The 17,855-nt window shown below is 49.7% G+C and overlaps 2 protein-coding genes across 6 annotated transcripts in view; one reads left to right on the top strand and one right to left on the bottom strand.

Annotated features, from left to right (window-relative positions):
* PSD2 (pleckstrin and Sec7 domain containing 2) overlaps window positions 1-10,784 on the top strand; it is a 31,404-nt gene extending 20,620 nt beyond the window's left edge. Inside the window, exons 7-14 of the mRNA XM_036241120.1 lie at window positions 1,862-1,951; window positions 3,058-3,101; window positions 4,164-4,354; window positions 4,518-4,588; window positions 5,022-5,179; window positions 6,056-6,200; window positions 7,409-7,552; window positions 10,575-10,784. Of these exons, the coding sequence (XP_036097013.1) occupies window positions 1,862-1,951; window positions 3,058-3,101; window positions 4,164-4,354; window positions 4,518-4,588; window positions 5,022-5,179; window positions 6,056-6,200; window positions 7,409-7,552; window positions 10,575-10,784 (1,053 nt within the window). The remainder of the gene's footprint in view (window positions 1-1,861; window positions 1,952-3,057; window positions 3,102-4,163; window positions 4,355-4,517; window positions 4,589-5,021; window positions 5,180-6,055; window positions 6,201-7,408; window positions 7,553-10,574) is intronic.
* Window positions 10,785-16,556: 5,772 nt separating this feature from the next.
* The window catches only part of NRG2 (neuregulin 2), a 189,249-nt gene continuing 187,950 nt past the window's right edge, over window positions 16,557-17,855 (bottom strand). For 4 of the 5 annotated variants that reach the window (XM_036240771.1, XM_036240772.1, XM_036240773.1 and 1 more), the window contains one exon: window positions 16,781-17,543. In XM_036240771.1, the coding sequence (XP_036096664.1) occupies window positions 16,781-17,543 (763 nt within the window). Of the gene's footprint in view, window positions 17,544-17,855 lie in introns of all 5 variants that reach the window. The other variant, XM_036240770.1, reaches the window with a different exon arrangement.

Raw genomic sequence — 17,855 nt, 5'->3', positions numbered from 1 at the left:
GAGCGTCGGCCTGCGGTCCGGAGAGACCCGGGTTCGGTTCCCGCTAAGGGCGCGTACCTCGGTTGCAGTTTGTCCCCGGCCCTGGTTGGTCGTGCGGGTGGCAGCCACTCGATGTGTTCCTTCACGTCGATGTTTCTCTCTCTCTCTCCCTCCCACTCTATCTGTACAAAAAAATGGAAAAATATCCTCGGGTGAGGATAAAAATATATATATATATATATATATATATATATATATATATATATATATGCCCTGGCCGGTTTGGCTCAGCGGTTAGAGCGTCGGCCTGCGGTCCCGAGAGACCCGGGTTCAGTTCCCGCTATGGGCATGTACCTCGGTTGCAGTTTGTCCCCAGCCCTGGTCAGTCGTGCGGGTGGCAGCCACTCGATGTGTCCCTTCACGTCGATGTTTCTCTCTCTGTCTGTTCCTCTCTCCCCCTCCTACTCTACCTGAACAAAAAATGGAAAAATGTCCTCGAGGGAGGATAAAAAAATAAAAATAAAAAAGCATGTTAAAGACTCTGAAACATGTAAATAAACATATTTGATTATGAAATCCCTTTTGAGGGGAATACCTATTGCATTGGTAGGTAAATCTTGGGAGACACTTCCTTATAGCAAAGCTAAATCTACAAAATTCGATACCAGTAAGTATCTGGTGTTCAAGGGTCTTTGTCTTCACAAAGATGAAGTGTCGGTTAGTGTTTCTTCAAATGTGGACACTGCAAGGAGAGTCTGACGGTGTCAGGTTTTGGGTTTGGAAGGCCAGAGCCCCTTTGCTCCTGAGTGAGTAAAAAAGAAGGCAGAACTTGGGGGCACACGTATTCCCAGCTTTTTCTCTGTTTGTACCTCCTGGAGTAAAACTATCTGCTTGGGTTCCCTCCATCCCAGCCCAGCTCAGCATGGGGTACCCATTTGTGTTGGTAGGAACTGATTTTTGATCTCATAGGACCAAATTCTGCCTCACTTCACCTACCTCTTGGAGGTCTTTTTTTTTATTTTTATTTATTTATTTTATTTTTTTATCCTCACCCGAGGATATTTTTCCATTTTTTGTACAGATAGAGTGGGAGGGAGAGAGAGGAAGGGAGAGACAGACAGAAACATCGACGTGAAGGGACACATCGAGTGGCTGCCACCCGCACGACCAACCAGGGCCGGGGACAAACTGCAACCGAAGTACGTGCCCTTAGCGGGAACCGAACCCGGGTCTCTCCAGACCGCAGGCCGACGCTCTAACCGCTGAGCCAAACTGGCCAGGGCCCTCTTGGAGGTCTTGATGCCCCTCTGTGCAGGTGAGAGTGTGAGAGAGTTGTGACGGAATATACAGAGCTTCTGCTCAGGAGCCAAGAGGCCTGGGTTCAAGCCCTGGTGCTGTGTGACCTTGGGAGAGTTAATCATGGAGTAGTGGGTGAGAGCATGGACTTTGGTGTCAGACACACTCGGCCCTTCTTCTTCCTTGCTGTGTGATCATGGGCATATCACCTTTCTGTACCTCAGTTCCCTTACCTGTCAAATGGGGATAATAATAACAACCACCTCATTTTTTCTTGTTGTGATAAAGAGACAAGATAATGCATGTCAAGTTCAATACCTAGAACATAGTAGACACCTGGCAAATGTCAACTATTATAATACTTCATTCAACCTGACTCCTTCAACTGGGTTTGAGGAGAACCATAACCTCTCATGATGCTTGAGGATCAGAATCTTGAATGTGAAAAAGGGTTTTGTAAACTCTTGGAGACAGAGGGAAGTCCTGACCTTGATGCTGCCTCATCCCTTCTGGCTGGGCAGCGCAGGTGTGGGGATGACACCAGCCTCCGCCCCTACTCTCAGGCAGAACCATTTCTCCATTACAGAACATTGGTAAGAAGATGTCCTGCCAGCAATTCATTGCCAACTTGGACCAGCTGAATGATGGCCAAGACTTTGCCAAAGACCTGCTGAAGGTATGACCTGTGAAGGGTCCCCATGTCTCCAGCTGTAACAGGGTGGTTGGAGAGGAGAAAGGTCTCTGCCTCACTAAATCCCAATATTCCAAATTCTTAATACTGGGGTCTGGACCACTGTGACTTTGGGACAGAGTTAGAGACCTTCCAGCTCAACATTTAACTGTTATGTGTTCCTTGAGTTAGGCAGAGGGGTAGGCTTTATGAGATTTGTTTTTAGTGCTACAGAATCATTATTGCTATCATAGTAATAATCAGTACTGCCACCAATTGTCACAGCTCTCATGGCCATCACCACCACCTTTACCACCACCACTTACCGCCACTTCACCATGGGGCAAAGACCACTTATTCCTTCAACATCAACAGGAATTAAGGGAATCTAGTTTTCTTTTGAGGCTGAAGCCCAGGGTAGAACTCTGGCCTTTCAAGCCTGGTCAGTTCTTGGCCTTGGAGAAAGAAAAGAGGTTTTTTTGGAGGTATAAGATGAGTTCAATTTTAAATCATGGGTTTGAAGGACCTGGTGATACCAGTGGGGCAGTTGTATAGTGAATCTGGAGGTTAAAAAAAAAAAGAAAATTGTCTTCATCACTCTCTTATCATAATTATTTTCTTCACCATCAAGAAACACTTGTTAAGGATGTATTTGTGAGATCAAATAATCCCAGCCCCACCACCCACCAATACATTTCTCCTCATTTATTCATTCACCCACCTATCTGGCCTTCCATGCATCCATTCTCCCATCCACTCATCCACCAACTCAGTCATTTACCCGTCATCATATCGGCATCCCCTACACCCCTAAACACTCCCCACACACACTCCACATGTAGCCATCTATCCACCATTCACCCATTTTCCCACCTATCCACCTACCTACCAACCCATCTACCTGCTCATACTCAAATCTGTCCACCCAGTCATATACCCACTCATCCCCCACCCTCCATTCACTCACCCACCAAAAAACAAGTATGAATCAAACAATCACTTTGCCCCACTGGCTTAAAAGTGCTCCCTCATTGCATCCACATTGTGAGAGTTAGATGGAGATTTTTTTGATTTTTCATTAGAGCTCCTCTCTCTCTTTGCCCCTCTCCCAGACCCTTTACAACTCCATCAAGAATGAAAAGCTGGAATGGGCCATGTGAGTAGTGCCCATGGGCACAGGTATGGGAACACTGAATCACTGGGAGGGAGAATGGGGAGTGGCTCGGGGCAGGGGTGGGGTGTAGGGAAGTCACTCCGGCCACTCTCCATGGTGCTGATCTCTCCCAACCCAGGTCCCTGATGACCCCTGTCCAGCGGGCCAAACCTGGTGTTGAGTTCTCCTTTGGGTTTGTTTTCTGTTTTGATAACAAGTGTGCAGTGTTTACATGGCTATGGAAATAGATAGAACTGTGACTTTAGTTCCATGATATACACACTTGTTTTCTGTACTGGGGATACTGCCACTACACCCATATGATGATAATTTTTTCCTCTTTAGAAGGTAGGCAGGCAGGAGGCATGGGTCTCCCTATAACCCCAAGAGTATGACCATGTTTAGGTGGCAACTGTTCTTGGCAGTGGGGAGGGGTTACTGTCCCCTAACTTCTTTCCCTGTGAAGGCAGTGATCCTGGAGGTGCCCAGCCATTGGAAAGAGGTGTGGTGACCTTGCTAGTTGGTGAGACTGCGAGGCTCTGGGGAAATGGGTGTCCTGACCTGCTGTGCTGTGCTCTCCAGGGCAGCCTGGGTCCTCGGATCTGTGTGGAGGTCCCAAGCAGGGATTGTTAGGAATCTCAGCCCCAAGGGGAAGCGCTGGCATTCTTCTAACAAGGTTCAGTGGGGATCCCCATAGCTGTGGGGCTGGGCAGCAGCTTGAGTCTGGCCAGGAGTTACTGCTCCCTGGAGCTGGGCTTTCAGGGCTGGAGAGAGGAGAAGGCAGACTAGGAAGGAGGTCTGGAGATAATAAGGTCTCCAACTTTGTGATCAAGTGTGAAGATTGGAGCTTGGAGGTAAAAAAATCAAGGAGCAGAGGTCAGGGGTCAGAATTGAGCCCCTGAGGGAAGGAGTCAAAGATCTGGATCTGTGACCTGGAGTTGGAACCTCCTCTTCTCCGCTCTTCACCTCGACTGGCTCCCAGAGGAGTGGTGGGTGGTGGGAAGGCATATTGATGTGGGGCTGAGGCCTCCCCGGAGGTGGTGCTCAGATCTAGTACTTTCCCAGTGATGAAGATGAGCTGAGAAAATCACTGTCTGAGCTGGTGGATGACAAGTTTGGGACTGGCACAAAGAAGGTGACACGGATCCTGGACGGTGGCAACCCCTTCCTGGATGTCCCACAGGCTCTCAGTGCTACCACCTACAAGCACGGTGTGCTGACCCGGAAGACTCATGCCGACATGGATGGCAAGAGGAGTGGGTGTCAGGCGGGGAAGGGTCATGGGGAAGGGTGCTAGTCTAGATGGGGTCTGCCCCCCTTTGCCACTCCTATGGGGATGCACATGCAGGTAGATGTGTGGTAGGGGAGGAGATTTTGGGGTAGGTGGTTGCGGCCACACTACCTGTGCCCTGTCTCCAGCGCCCCGTGGGAGACGTGGCTGGAAGAAATTCTACGCGGTGCTCAAAGGGACCATCCTGTACCTGCAGAAGGTGAGAGACTGCCTCAGTGTCCTTACTCAAGAAGGGCCCGTTCATTTCCCCATCCAGCCACTGCCGTGTGGTTCCCAGAGGGTCCTGAGCAAGACCTGGGGTTAGGCAGGTCAGTGCTGGGTCCTCCCCCATCAGGGCCCGGACTCAGGCCTACTCAGAGCTTTGGTGATTTGGGGGAGGGGCTTTTCAAGTGCCCAGGGTTCAGAGGATGCCCACTCTGGGGTCTCACAGGCTCTCACAGGGGTGCGGGGAGGATACCTGAAATGATTCTTGTTGGGGTTGGCATGGCATTAAGTGGCAGGAGTTGAAAATAGAGGGAGATCTATTGACAGAGGGAAGGAGAGTGAGAGGGAGGGCTGGTGAGGGTGGAGGAAATGTGGGTCAGTAAGCCGGAGCTGGCCATGATAGAGGCTTGCCCCCCCCACCTGTCCAGGATGAGTACCGGCCTGACAAAGCTCTGTCTGAGGGTGACTTGAAGAATGCCATTCGTGTGCACCATGCTCTGGCCACCAGGGCCTCCGACTACAGCAAGAAGTCCAACGTGCTGAAGCTGAAGACAGCTGACTGGAGGGTCTTCCTGTTCCAGGCACCGTAAGTAGGAGTGGGGAACCCCTAGCTTCCTCCTGGACTCAGGGCCTGCAGCATGGAGCCTGCACTGCACCCCCCTCCTCATCTGCTTTCGGGGAGGCGCCCTCTGCTCCCTCTGCCTGCATGTATCTGCTCAGCATAAACCAACAGCAAGGCCCCCGCCAGCCACGCTTCAAGCATGGGCTCCTCAGGCTCTCCTGGAAACCTGTTAGAAGTGTAGTTTCTCTGGCCCCACGTTAGACCTGCTGAATCAGAGCCTCTGGGGATGGGCTGGCAGTTGGGTTTTAACAGAGCCCTCCAGGTGATTCTGATGCACGCTGAACTCCCTACATATGGGCAGAAGGAGGCTAAGAACCATCCTTCACTTTAAGTCAGGTGGGGGGAATGGATGGGAAAGACTTGCCCTGCAGTTTCTCTCTAAGTCATGGAAGGATGACTTTCTGTCCACTCCCCTGTACCCCATCCTTCCGAGACTTCAGATTGGGGTTTCATGTTTCATATGAGAGAGGCTAGTAGGTGAGCTCTCAGGATGTTGTGTCTGTGCCCAGGAAGGCAGTGGGGACAACCAGCTGCCTCTGATGACCCCGGGCCAGCTAGCTCTAGGGCCCATTAGCTCCATGGCCATTAGCTTTGGACCTGGCAGTTTTATTTTCACATGGAAATCCAGGTCTTGCCTGGGAGCTGGGACAGAAGGGGCTCCCTACACAGACATGACCAGGCCATCCAGCCCCCGCCCTCCTCCCGTACTCCTTTGCCCACCTACATGGAAGTGCTGTGCTCGCTCTCTGCCAGGCTAGTGCTGGGTACTGGGTGCTGGGTTGGAAAGAGGGAGTCCCATTGTGAGAAACTGGTGCACTTCCCCTCCCATCCTGTCCCCAGGAGCAAAGAAGAAATGCTGTCCTGGATCCTTAGGATCAACCTGGTGGCCGCTATCTTCTCAGCCCCAGCCTTCCCAGCTGCTGTCAGCTCCATGAAGAAGTTCTGTCGGCCCCTGCTGCCCTCCTGCACCACTCGCCTCTGCCAGGTACAAGCACCTGGGACCACACCAGCCTCCCAGGCCGCCTCCCCCGTGCCAGCCCCCGTCATTCAGCAGCTATCACCTCCGCTCCCACACAGTGTCCTGGGCTCAGAGACAAGGCAAAGGGACAGATATTTTCTTCCATCCCCACTGCACCCACCCCCTTTACAGATGGGAAGACTGAGGCCACGCACAACACTGGCGTGGCTACACTGTGGTGAGTGGCATGGGTGTGCTTCTGTGCCAGTGGTGGTGTATCCTGTGGATGTGACTGTGGGTCTGTGGGCATCATGTGTGTTTGCCCACATGTGTTTTGCATGATGTGAGAAAATGTGTATGTCATAGGGAGCTAGGAGAGGGAGACTTGATTTACCCTTTATCCAGTCATCTACCCTTAAATGTTTTATTTGTAATCCTAATAAAAGCTCCAATTCACCCATACCCCAGTTTTTCAGTTTGGTTTTTGAGAAGAAAGATAAATAGAGGACCACAGCTTGGGAGGTAGAGGGCAAGGGAAGCTTCTTACTTCCTGTCTTTGCCAGTCGCTGGCCCTTTTCCTACTGGGCCCTTGTCCTGGGCCTCTCCACTCAACTCCTGGGCCCTGTGCACGCTTACTCAGTGCACACACATACCCACACCGTACATGTGTTCACACACGTGCACACACGTGCACACAGCCCATTGCCCACAGAGCACAAAGCAATGTGGCTATACTGTGGTGGATGGGATGTGTGTGTGCTCTTGTCTGTGTGACAGTGTCTTTGCCTGTCTTTTGGTGGGTATGTGACCATCACTTGTGAGTCACTGGCATGAGTGTAAGAGACTGTGTGGAGCCAGGGGTAGCTAAGACCAGGCTGCCCTTGGCACAGTGTGTTTGTGTGTGCATGTGCGAGTCCATATGAGCGAGGGGGCGTCTCTGGGTGATTGTGTGTCTGTGTCAGGCAGTGTTTACAGGCGCGTACAAGCTTGAGGATCTCTCATCCCCTAAGCCTGCTAGGGGGTTATCTAGAGGAGCTGATGCCAACGAGAGCAGGGAGGGAGGAAGAAGGTGGAGGCACACTCCCTGAGGTCTGGAGCCTGGCACCTCACATTTTGATGACCCTGGCCAGGCCTCAGTTTCCCTGTGGTGAAACAGATCCTGGCAGGACAGGATTAGATGCCCCCCTATGACAACCCGAGAGGGGGACCTCACAGTGCAGGACTTGTCTTTGCAGGAGGAGCAGCTGCGTTCTCATGAGAATAAGTTGAGGCAGGTGACTGCAGAACTGGCTGAGCACAGGTGTCACCCAGTGGAGAGGGGCCACAAATCCAAGGAGGCGGAGGAGAGCCGGCTGAAGGAGCACTATCTCACATTTGAGGTGGGCCTGCTGTGGGATGGATTGTGAAGGAAAGGGCTGGGGCCGAGGAGGCCAGCTCCCATCTTCCACATCCCACCACCAACATCATTCCATATAGTTTTGGGGTTCCCCACTTTGGGGGCTCCCCCGAGGCAATTATGAATGACGGTAGCCTCCTGTGGGCTAGTCTGCACAGTCCAGCTGTCAATGATGTCTGTCTCTTTCTCTTTTAGTTTTTTTTCTTTTTTTAATCTTCACCGAAGATATTTTTACATTTATGTTCAGACAGAGTGGGAGGGAGAGAGAGAGAGAGACACTGATGCGTGAGAGACACATTGATTGGTTGCCACCCACATGACTCCAACTGGAGCGGGACGAACCACAACTGAGACAGGTGCCCTGGCCGGAATTGAACCCGGGACTCCCTGGCCTGCAGGCCGACGCTCTAACCGCTGAGCCAAACCAGCCAGGGCTCAATGGTGTCTCTCAAAAAGCACCAGCCGGGCTTCACCAGAAACCCCCCTCACACACACACCCAGTCTTCAAGCCCCTCCTTGCCTCCACTTCCCACAGGAAGATTTTCCAACCAAGCTACAGAACTCTCAAGCCCTGTCCATGGGACTTTCCTCCTGTGTCTTATTTTCCACTTCCACAAGTTTCTCAAGCAGAGCAACTTAAGCTCTCCTTCTAAGCTCTCCCTTCTTTCCATCTCACCTCTACTATGCCCATTACCTCCACTCTGCCTCACAATGCTTCGCAAATGGGGCTGACAGAGTATCACCTTTGCTGGGTGAAGGATGGCGCTCGGCTTGGGGGAGGAAGGCAGGAACCGCTTGTCCATTTTCGGCTGGCCTTGGGACTGTCCTGTGCATGGGAATGGCTAGACAGAGAGGCTAAGACTGAGCTAGGAAGTCCGCAGAGCAGGAAGGGCAGGAAGTCACCAATCTCAATCTCTAGATTTCCACACTGATTTTCTACTGAGGTATGGGGAAGAGAGGAGAGTTCCCAGGATAGATCCTGACCTTCGAAAAAACATAAAGCTTTGTAGCTTATGGAAGTCTTCTCAGATCTACTGATTTAATCTTCATCAACTCTGTGAAATGGCTTCTGTTATTATCCCCATTTTATAGACAGGGAAATTGAGGCTTGGAGAGGTCAGATCATTTGCCCGAGGTGACAGTTAAGTGGAGGAATGGGGGTCCTTACCCAAGTGACAGATTAGCTCCAGTGCCCTTCTTGGTCTTTCTCACTCCTGTTCAGCAGTGAAGGATCTTCTGTTCTTGTGCCTGATCTGGGCAAGAACAGAGAGAGTCTCCTGACCCTTACGCCCTGCTTCTTCCAGGACCCCAGCTTCCTTCAGCTGTGGTGAGGGCCTGGAGCTCAGTGTCAAGGCCTTAGACACTGTCAAATCTCCCAAATGTTTAGCAATTTATAGCTCATTCAATAGCTTTTTTTTTTTTTTTTTTCTAATCCTCATCCGAGGACATTTTTCCATTTTTTTTTGTACAGATGAAGTGGGAGGGAGAGAGAGGAAGAGAGAGAGAGGGAAACATCGATGTACAAGGGCCACATCGGGTGGCTGCCACCCGCACGACCAACCAGGGCCGGGGACAAACTGCAACCGAGGTACATGCCCTTAGCGGGGACCGAACCCGGGTCTCTCCGGACCACAGGTCGACGCTCTAACCGCTGAGCCAAACCGGCCAGGGCGCTCATTCAATAGCTTGTGAATTTACCTCTCTCTGTGCTCTCACCAACACTGGACATTATTGGGTGCTTTAATTTTTACCAGTCTGATTGATTTAACAACTGGTGTCTTATTGCTATTTTAATTTGGGTTAAAAATTTTAAATTGTGATAAAATACATATAGCATAAAATTTACCATCTTGGTCATTTTAAAAGTGTGGTTCAGTCGTGTTAACTCTAGTATTTGCATTGTTGTGCAACCAATCGCCAGAACTTTTTCATCTTCCCAAACTGAAACTCTATACCTATTAAACAACTCCTCAATCTGTCCCCACCCCCAGCCTCTGACAACGAAAATTCAACTTTTTATCTCTATGAATTGACTACTCTAGGTATTTCATATAAGTGGAATCATACAGAACTTGAGTTTTTGTGACTGGCTTACATCACTTAACATGATGTCTTCAAGGTTTATCTATGTTGTAGCATATGTGATAATCTCTTTCCTTTTTAAGGCTGAATAATATTCCATTGTATGTATAGACCATATTGTGTTTATCCATTCATCTGCCGGTGGACATTTGGGTTGATACCACCTTTTGGCTATTGTGAATAATGCTGCTGTGAACGTGGGTGTATAAATATTTCTCTGAAACCCTGCTTTCCATTCTTTTGGATATATACCCAGAAGTGGTGTTGTGGGATCATATGGGAATGTTATTTTTTGCTTTTTGAGGAATACCCATACTGCTGTTTACAGCAGCTATACTACTTTACATTCCTGTCAGTAGTGTATGAGGGTTCCAGTTTCTCCACATCCCCACCAACACTGGGTATTTTCTGGTGTTTTTTTCTTTTTCTTTTATAGTAGCCAAACTAATGGGTGTGAGGTATCTCATTGTGGTTTTGATCTGCATTTCCTAATGATTAGTGATGTTGAGTTTATTGACCATTTATACATTTTCTTTGGAGAAATGTCTATTCAAGCCCCTTGTTTATTTGTTGATCGGGTTCTTTGTAGGAGTTTTTAAAAAAATACATTCTAATACTAAATATTTAGCAGGTATATGCTTTGCAAATATTTTCTCCCATCCTTTAGATTGACTTTTACTCTATTGATTGTGTCCTTTGATACACAGAAGTTTAAAATTTTGATGTAATCTCATTTGTTTATTTTTACTTTTGTTGCCTGTGCTTGCCTATTTTTTATTGGATTGTTTATCTCCTTTTTATTGACTTGTGAGAGCTCTCTGAATATTATGGAAATTAGTCTTTTGTCATCTAAGATACAAATAGTTTTTCACATTTTGTTGTCTTTTGATTTTGTTTTTGATCTTTCTCTGCTCTTTCCCTAGAAAAGCCGCTATGAGACCTATATCCACCTCCTGGCAGTGAAAATCAAAGTGGGCTCGGATGACCTGGAGCGGATTGAGAACCGGCTGGCCACCCTGGAAGGGGATGACCCTTCCCTCCGCAAGACCCACTCAAGCCCTGCCCTCAGCCAGGGCCACGGAACTGTGACTGGCAGCAAAGCCAAGAAGGATACCATTGGACCTGATACTTAGCTGGCATGGATGGACAGGCCCCAGAGGCAGGCAAATGCTCTCAGAGGGGTCAGAGAGCACAGTTCCAGCCAGGGGCCACTTGGGCCAGCTCCAGGCAGTTGAGGGGCAGCCAGAAGGGCATGGAGAGCCCCGTGGGCCAAGGAGATGGAGATGCTACTCATGGCATTGATTTTTGCATCCTGGGGCTTCTCTGGGCCTCAGACCCTCTCCTCAGCCCTCGCATCCTTCTCCACCGTGGAGCCTCATTTTGTAGGCAGGTTGTGTGCATGCTCTAAATACCATCTCACTGGTGAAGCGGGGAGGGCAGTTGACTTCCCAGGCCCTCGTTCTTCCCTCATCTTTCTGGTTTCTGAGGGCAGGTCTTGACTCCAGGTCTCAGCTTGGACTCCCACCCTTTCTCCTCCTCCTTCCTCTGAGTTGACCAGCAGCAGGTCTGCAGACCACCAGCATTATCCTCCCTCCCTCGACCCAACAGCCTCTGGAATCACACCCGTTCTCCCTATCTCACATCGCAATAATCCAGGACCCGCGTCTGCTCCCTCCATGACAAGCTGTGTCCACTCACATGTGCGTCCGTCCACCTCGCCTTCCATCCACTGAGGCCACTTCTGCTTTCTTTTATACGGACATAAATGTATATATATAGGAATCATATATCTATATAAGGACCCCCTTTAAAGACAGTTTTGGAACTGATATCAAAGGATGAAATAAGATGAAGGAAAATCCTATTTCAGGGCTGCTCTCTGGCCCCCTGGTGGCCCTGACACTCTGGGAGGGAAGGTGGAGACAGTGCTGACCTCCTCTCACTCCATTTTCCCCTCTTCCGGCTGACCTGTGACTTACATTGCTCTTACAGTTGATGTTTTGGAATAAATAGACAATGCGTGTGTGCCACCTCATCTGTCCCACAGGCATCATGGTGTGTGAGTGGGATGGGACTGTGGCTCTGTTTATTTTTTTGGTCTTTATGTTGGTGCTGCCAGGTCTCTGAGCTCCAGAGGTGGCCTCTTGTTCAGATCTACTGTTACAGGAATAAAAGACACTCTGCCTTGCAAATAGCCCCTTGTCAACAAGCCCAAAGATGTTTGATGGGGGGAGGTTATGGAAGCCATTAATCCTTGGTCTTGGGAAAAGGTGGAATGACAAGTTGCTGATTGTTTTTTAGGTTGGTATTTCTTTCACTCTTCTAGTGACTCAGAAATGCTAGCTAAGGACATGTTTAGGAAGAAAGAGAAATTTGCCACATGATGATCAGACTAGAATTCTTTTTTTTTTATCCTCACCCGAGGACATTTTTTGTTCAGATAGAGTAGGAGGGAGAGAGAGAGAGAGAAACATCGATGTGAAAGGGACACATCGAGTGGCTGCCACCCGCACGACCAACCAGGGCCGGGGACAAACTGCAACCAAGGTACATGCCCTTAGCAGGAACCGAACCCGGGTCTCTCGGGACCGCAGGCTGATGCTCTAACCGCTGAGCCAAACCGGCCAGGGCCAGACTAGAATCCTTTAAACCTTGTGTTCCTCTGACTGACAAGTGATGGGGGTAATGGAACCCTCAATGCAGCAATGATGAGTAAATCCTTTCTATTTTAAAAATAGATAACTGTAGTTTGGCCAGCGATTTGACCTCAGTGGTAACATATTTAGCTACTAAGTCAACTTTGCAGCTAACTACCCAACATTTACAAGCCTACTCACATTTGATTCAGGAAACATGTGAGTTTGTGCAAAGATGTAGTGATTTAAATTCAGATTATTTCATTTGGATCAGCTGAAGTGTACTCAAACCATCTGGCCCCCTTATTTTGCTGAAGACAATTAAATGTTCATTTAAGTGAAATTGAAAGAGCACTGTGGCAGCATAAAGAGCTCTCTGTATTTTCTCCACACTGCTCAAAGGTCCTTTGGTTTATGGGGTCAGCTTCCCATTGTCCACCTCCTGAGGGCAGGTGAGTGAAAACAGAGGGGCAAGCCCTGTCTGTTGCTGACAGATGTGCTTCCCTGAGCGCTAGTTGTGCCTCCCATCAGTAAAAAACATTTTTAGTTCACTTTCTTAATTGTATAATTATTTATTGTAAATTATATACATGTACTACTTTACTAAAATATTATGTACATTATAAAACATACACAAAAATAGAAATTTAAAAAAGATGAGATGAAAATAAACCTAAATCAAAGTTCTAATTTTTTTTCCTGCATTCTAATGGACCATTATGTTTACCCCACAAAATAATGCCCATTTTCCAGGACTGTCCAAATTCAGGGGCTGGAGGAGCGCAGGTGAAATGCAGTAAGTGGTTGTGCCACCTAGTGGTCCAGGGTAGTGGCCGCAGCTCAGCGACTCCTGGGGGCTGGTTCGTGGTCTCTTGAGCGTTCATCTGCTTCCTCAATGAACTTCAACAGTACAGCACATTGTGCTGGGTGCTGGGAATCTGTGGTGAGAAAAGGATTGGCCAGCTACCTGTCCACATGGGGCTCACAGTCTAGGGTGGGGGGGACAGACGGTCACCATCACCATTTGGGACTCTGGGAAGGCTGGGGAGACAAACCAAAAATGACCTGGCAGAGAGAAGAAAGAATTGGAGGAGTGGGGAAGATGACTGATTTAGGAAGTTTCTTGAATGTCCTAAGTGCTCCTGGAGACAGGGTGATAGTAGGGAAGTCACTTAACTGGACTACACCTCCTCCTGACAGGCCTACTGAAGATGCCCCCAAGCAGAAACTAGAGAGGCAGAATGGAGAAGGGGCCTCTCTGGCCACACCTGCTCCCCGGTCCCTTTCACACCTGTGAAATGAATGAGTGGCTGCAATGATGAAAAAAGAATCAAGGAGTAGATTAGGTTCTGGCCGTAGAGTCTCAGCAGGTATCTTAGAATCCAGAGCAGGCAATGAAGGCACCAAATGAGGTCATGTGAAGGCCAATAAGTTTACCAGGTGATTATTTAGAGTTACTTGGGGTCACACAGAGGTTGTGGGTTCATTGGAGTGATGGAGGTGGTTTCTGATAAAGTTTAGAAGGTAATAGCAACTCGGTCCTCAGAAGGGTCAAATGAGGACACTAAGTTGGGTCATGAGGAAGTCAATGGGTTCACCAAGAGTTCATCACTAATTACTTGGGGTCATGAAAAGGTCAAGGGGTTCACCAAGAGGTCATTCATTACTTGGGGTCATATAGAGGTCAGTGGGGTCATTGGTGTCATGGAGGTGGTTTCTGACCAAAAGTTTAGAAGGTAAAAGTAACTTGTTCTCAGAAAGGTCAAATGAGGACACTGAACTGGGTCATGAAGAGGTCAATGGGTTCACCAAGAGTTCATTCCTAATTTGGGTCATGAAAAGGTCAAGGGGTTCACCAAGAGGTCATTCCTAATTACTTGGGTAGCACATAGAAGAATTACTGGCTTTCAGAAAATTTTAAAGCCAACAGCAAACTCAGACAGTAGAGGGATGTGGATAACAATACCAGATGTGGGCTAGGAGCGGTCAGTAATTTTACAGGTTTATGTAGCATTTAGTGCATTATTTTCATTTGTTTCTTTGTAATTTTTTTTTAGTGCCCCCCCCCCCAATGAATACAATGATTTGACTTCTTCATTTTTCTCCATAACCTCTCTTTCATCCAGTTTTTGCCACTCTGTGTGATTCAAGATGCAAGACACAGGGTATCCTCATCACCATCATCAAATTAGCTATTAACAGGCACCTACAGGCATACCTCATTTTATTGTGCGTTGCTTTATTGTGCTTCACAGATGTTGCGTGTTTTATCAATTAAAGGCAAGATCCTCCACCAGCAAAAACTTGCTTTTTTGCAATTATAACTTGCTTTATTGCAATACTTGTTTTATTGTGGTGGTCTGGAACTGAACCCACCATATCTTCAAGGTATGCCTGTATCACATGCCAGAGGCTATACTGGGTGAGATATATATATATATATATATATATATATCCTCCACAACAATCTTTTGAAGTAGGTTTTAGCATCATCATTTCAGTAGCGGAAACTGCAGACTAGAGAAATCACACAGCTAGTGAGTGGTGGCAGTGAAATTTGAACTCAGGCCCTGTTGATACCTGTAAGTACTCTCAATCTTAAACCTCTGTCCCTCCCATCTGTAGGTCTCTGGAGGCATTCATGTGCATGCGCACACAAATCAAACACCTGAACAATTTGGATAGAAGACTTCCTTATGTTGGGCTGGAACATAATGGTTCCTGGCGCTTCACACTGGTTTAATAAATTAATCAACGAGGGCAAAGGCTTCTTAACCCTGGACCTCCCTCAGCCTTCTCCATGCCTGAAATTATGTACTCTTCATCAGGGACTGCAGGTTTAGACAAGCCCTAGCTCTGAGGGGTCGAAAGTTGGGAAAAGTATAACACCCTGTAGGCTTACAAGCTGCCGCAGCTGTGGTCCTCCTGGCAGCTGAAGTTACATTATCCATCTTGCATGTCCAGACTTTGCCTGTGACATGCCTGAGGCCCCAAGGGTCATCTTGCCTCAGCTGCCCCAGTGCCAACCCCACAATCCTTCCTTCCTTACCTACCTAGGCCTGGAAACTGTTGTCTCAGTCCAGCCCCTGTAACTCCAGGGCAGGAACTGGGCCAGGGTTCTGAGGCTGAGCTTGAAGCAGAGTAATTTGCGTCAGCCCATTGGCCAAGTTCCCCAGCAGCCAGGAGGGATACCTTGTGAATGTTCTTGGAAGAGGGAGGAGGGTTGGAGCCTGTTCTGGGAACTGGAGCCAGGGAGACTGGAGGGAGTGTCTCTTCCTCCCAGGGATTACCCTGGCCCTCTCCAACATCCATCCATCTCCACCCCAGGTCTTCATCCTCTGTCTGCCCTCCTCACCTGGGGGCTAGGCACACACAGTCAAACATGAGTTATTTCTGATTTTATTTATAATATAAAAATGTTCAAGTGTCAACAGTCAGGTTTTTGGACATTTCAGGGCAAGGTTCCCATTTGGGATATTTTTTAAACAATTACCTTTTTGACAAATTAGCAGTGGATCCAGTTTAGGGGGGTGGGGAAGATGGGGTTGGAGAGGGACTGGAAGTCATAGGTCGGTTGGAGGCCGGGAGTTGGGCTGAGAAGGAAATGGTGTTACTTTATTGCTAAAAGGGGGATCAAATACACTGTCAAGAGGCTCCTCTAGGTCTCAGCGTGACCATGCATCCAATCTAAAGAATCTGAAATGCAAAGGACATGCAGGCATAAAATAGAAAAGACGACCTGTAAACGAAGGTGCTGCAGAGGACAAGGGGCATCCTGGAGGCCATGGGGGAGGAGGAACCTCCAACGTTGGGCTGTTGGGAAGACCTGATTCTCAGTGCCTCCTCCCTTAGCAGCTGTGAGGAGCGGGGAGGCCCCCTCCCCATTCAGGTTGCTGTCGCTGGGCCTTAGTCTCCCTCTTGACGTCACCTGACCCCAACTCTAGCTCCAAGTCTAGGATCCCTGGCCTTTCCTCAGGGAACCCAGGACTTGAGATCTTGCAAGGGGGCAAAGGGCCAATCTATCACTGCCCCGTACATCAGTCACCCCCCCTATCCCCCAACCCTGCAGCCTCTTCTCTGTCCGCTTTCTCTCACCCCCACCAGCTCGGGATCCTACATTCCCCCCACCCCCACCCTGCAACCCAGACTTTTCTCCAGGAGCTCCAGATTAGCGTACAGCAAAAGGCACCACAATATAGGTTTCTATTAAAGAGTCAAAAAATTGGCCCATCTCTCTTTTTTTTGTTGTTGTTGTTTCTTTTTTTTTTCCCGAAGCTGTAAATCAGGATGTTACATATAAATAGTTTCCCTATAAAAACGTCTTTGCCGTTAGCTAGTATTATAAGACAATTTTTGCTAAAATGAAAATAAAACATTTTGTTATACCTTTTTCCTTTTATAGAAAATAAAAATATTTTTATTTCTTTCTTTCCTCCTTTCTCCAGTAGGCGGTCGCCCTTCTCCTTAAAGTCGGGGGAGGGGGAGGGCGGGCCCTAGAGGGGCGCCGAGTCCTGCTTGGCCCGCGCCGGCGGCCCGCGGCTGTGTCTGCTGCTGGCCTGAGTGCTGTGGCTTTCCAGGGAGTAGTAAGTCCTGCTGTCCGCCGCCCCGCAAAGCGGCGGCGAGTCCGAGCGCAGCGCCTCGTGCGCCGCGCGCAGGCCGAGGAAGGGCGTGCTCTCGGCCGCCAGCGCCCCGTCTGCGTCGTCCGCGTCGTCGTCCGAAGCTGAGGCCGAGCCGCCTCCCGAGCCGCTGCTCAGCGACAGCGAGTCCCGCGCCGCGCGTGCGCGCTGCGCCGCCAGCCCGTTGAGGCGTGAGCGGCGCCAGCGCCGGGGCCCCGCCGACGTCCTGCGGGACGCGCCGCGAGTGCGCGGCGGCGGCGGCGGCGGGGCCGCGCACTCCTGCGTGGTCTCGTACTCGTCGTCCTCCGGGATGCGGAAGGGGCTGGCGGGCAGGCTGCCCAGGCTGCCGCCCAGCGCGCAGGCGCCGCGCCGCGGCCCCGGCCCCACCGTGGGGTAGTAGTAGCTGTCGTAGTTGCGCTGCATGTCGGCGCCGGGCCCGGGCTCGGGGCCGAGGGGCGCCGGGTGCCGCAGGAGCGGCTGCTGCTCCGCCAGGCGGTAGCTGATGGGCGCGGCTGGCGGCAGCGACACAGCGTGCGCCGAGTTGGGGGACGTGATCTCGAAAGTCGGCACCTGCGTGGCCAGCGAGTAGTGGAAGTCCACAGGAGAGAGGCGCGCGGGCGTGGTCAGGGCCGACACGTACCTGTGGAGAGAGGCAGAGGGGTGGGCCGGGGCCGGGAGTGGGGCGGAACCCTACGAAAAGCAAAGGCCTTTCCGGAGATCACGCATGCACCCCTGCAAGAACTATGGTGGTAATCCTCAGTGACCTTAAGCAATTTCCTTAACCTTTCCGAGCCTCAGTTTCTTTATCTGTTAAAGGGGATAACCATGAGTCCATAAATGTATCAATGGGATGTTATACCAGTGCCTGTCTGCCCTTCAATAAGCCTCTGAATGGTCCTTGGCTGTGGGAATGCTCAGTCATGGGTATTCCTGAATGGCTACCTTGGGGCAG

Source organism: Molossus molossus, unplaced genomic scaffold (genome assembly GCF_014108415.1).
Source record: "Molossus molossus isolate mMolMol1 unplaced genomic scaffold, mMolMol1.p scaffold_m16_p_4, whole genome shotgun sequence".
Lineage (NCBI taxonomy): Eukaryota > Metazoa > Chordata > Mammalia > Chiroptera > Molossidae > Molossus > Molossus molossus.
Note: the sequence above shows the minus strand (reverse complement) of the source record. Positions and strands in the feature narration are given on the sequence as shown.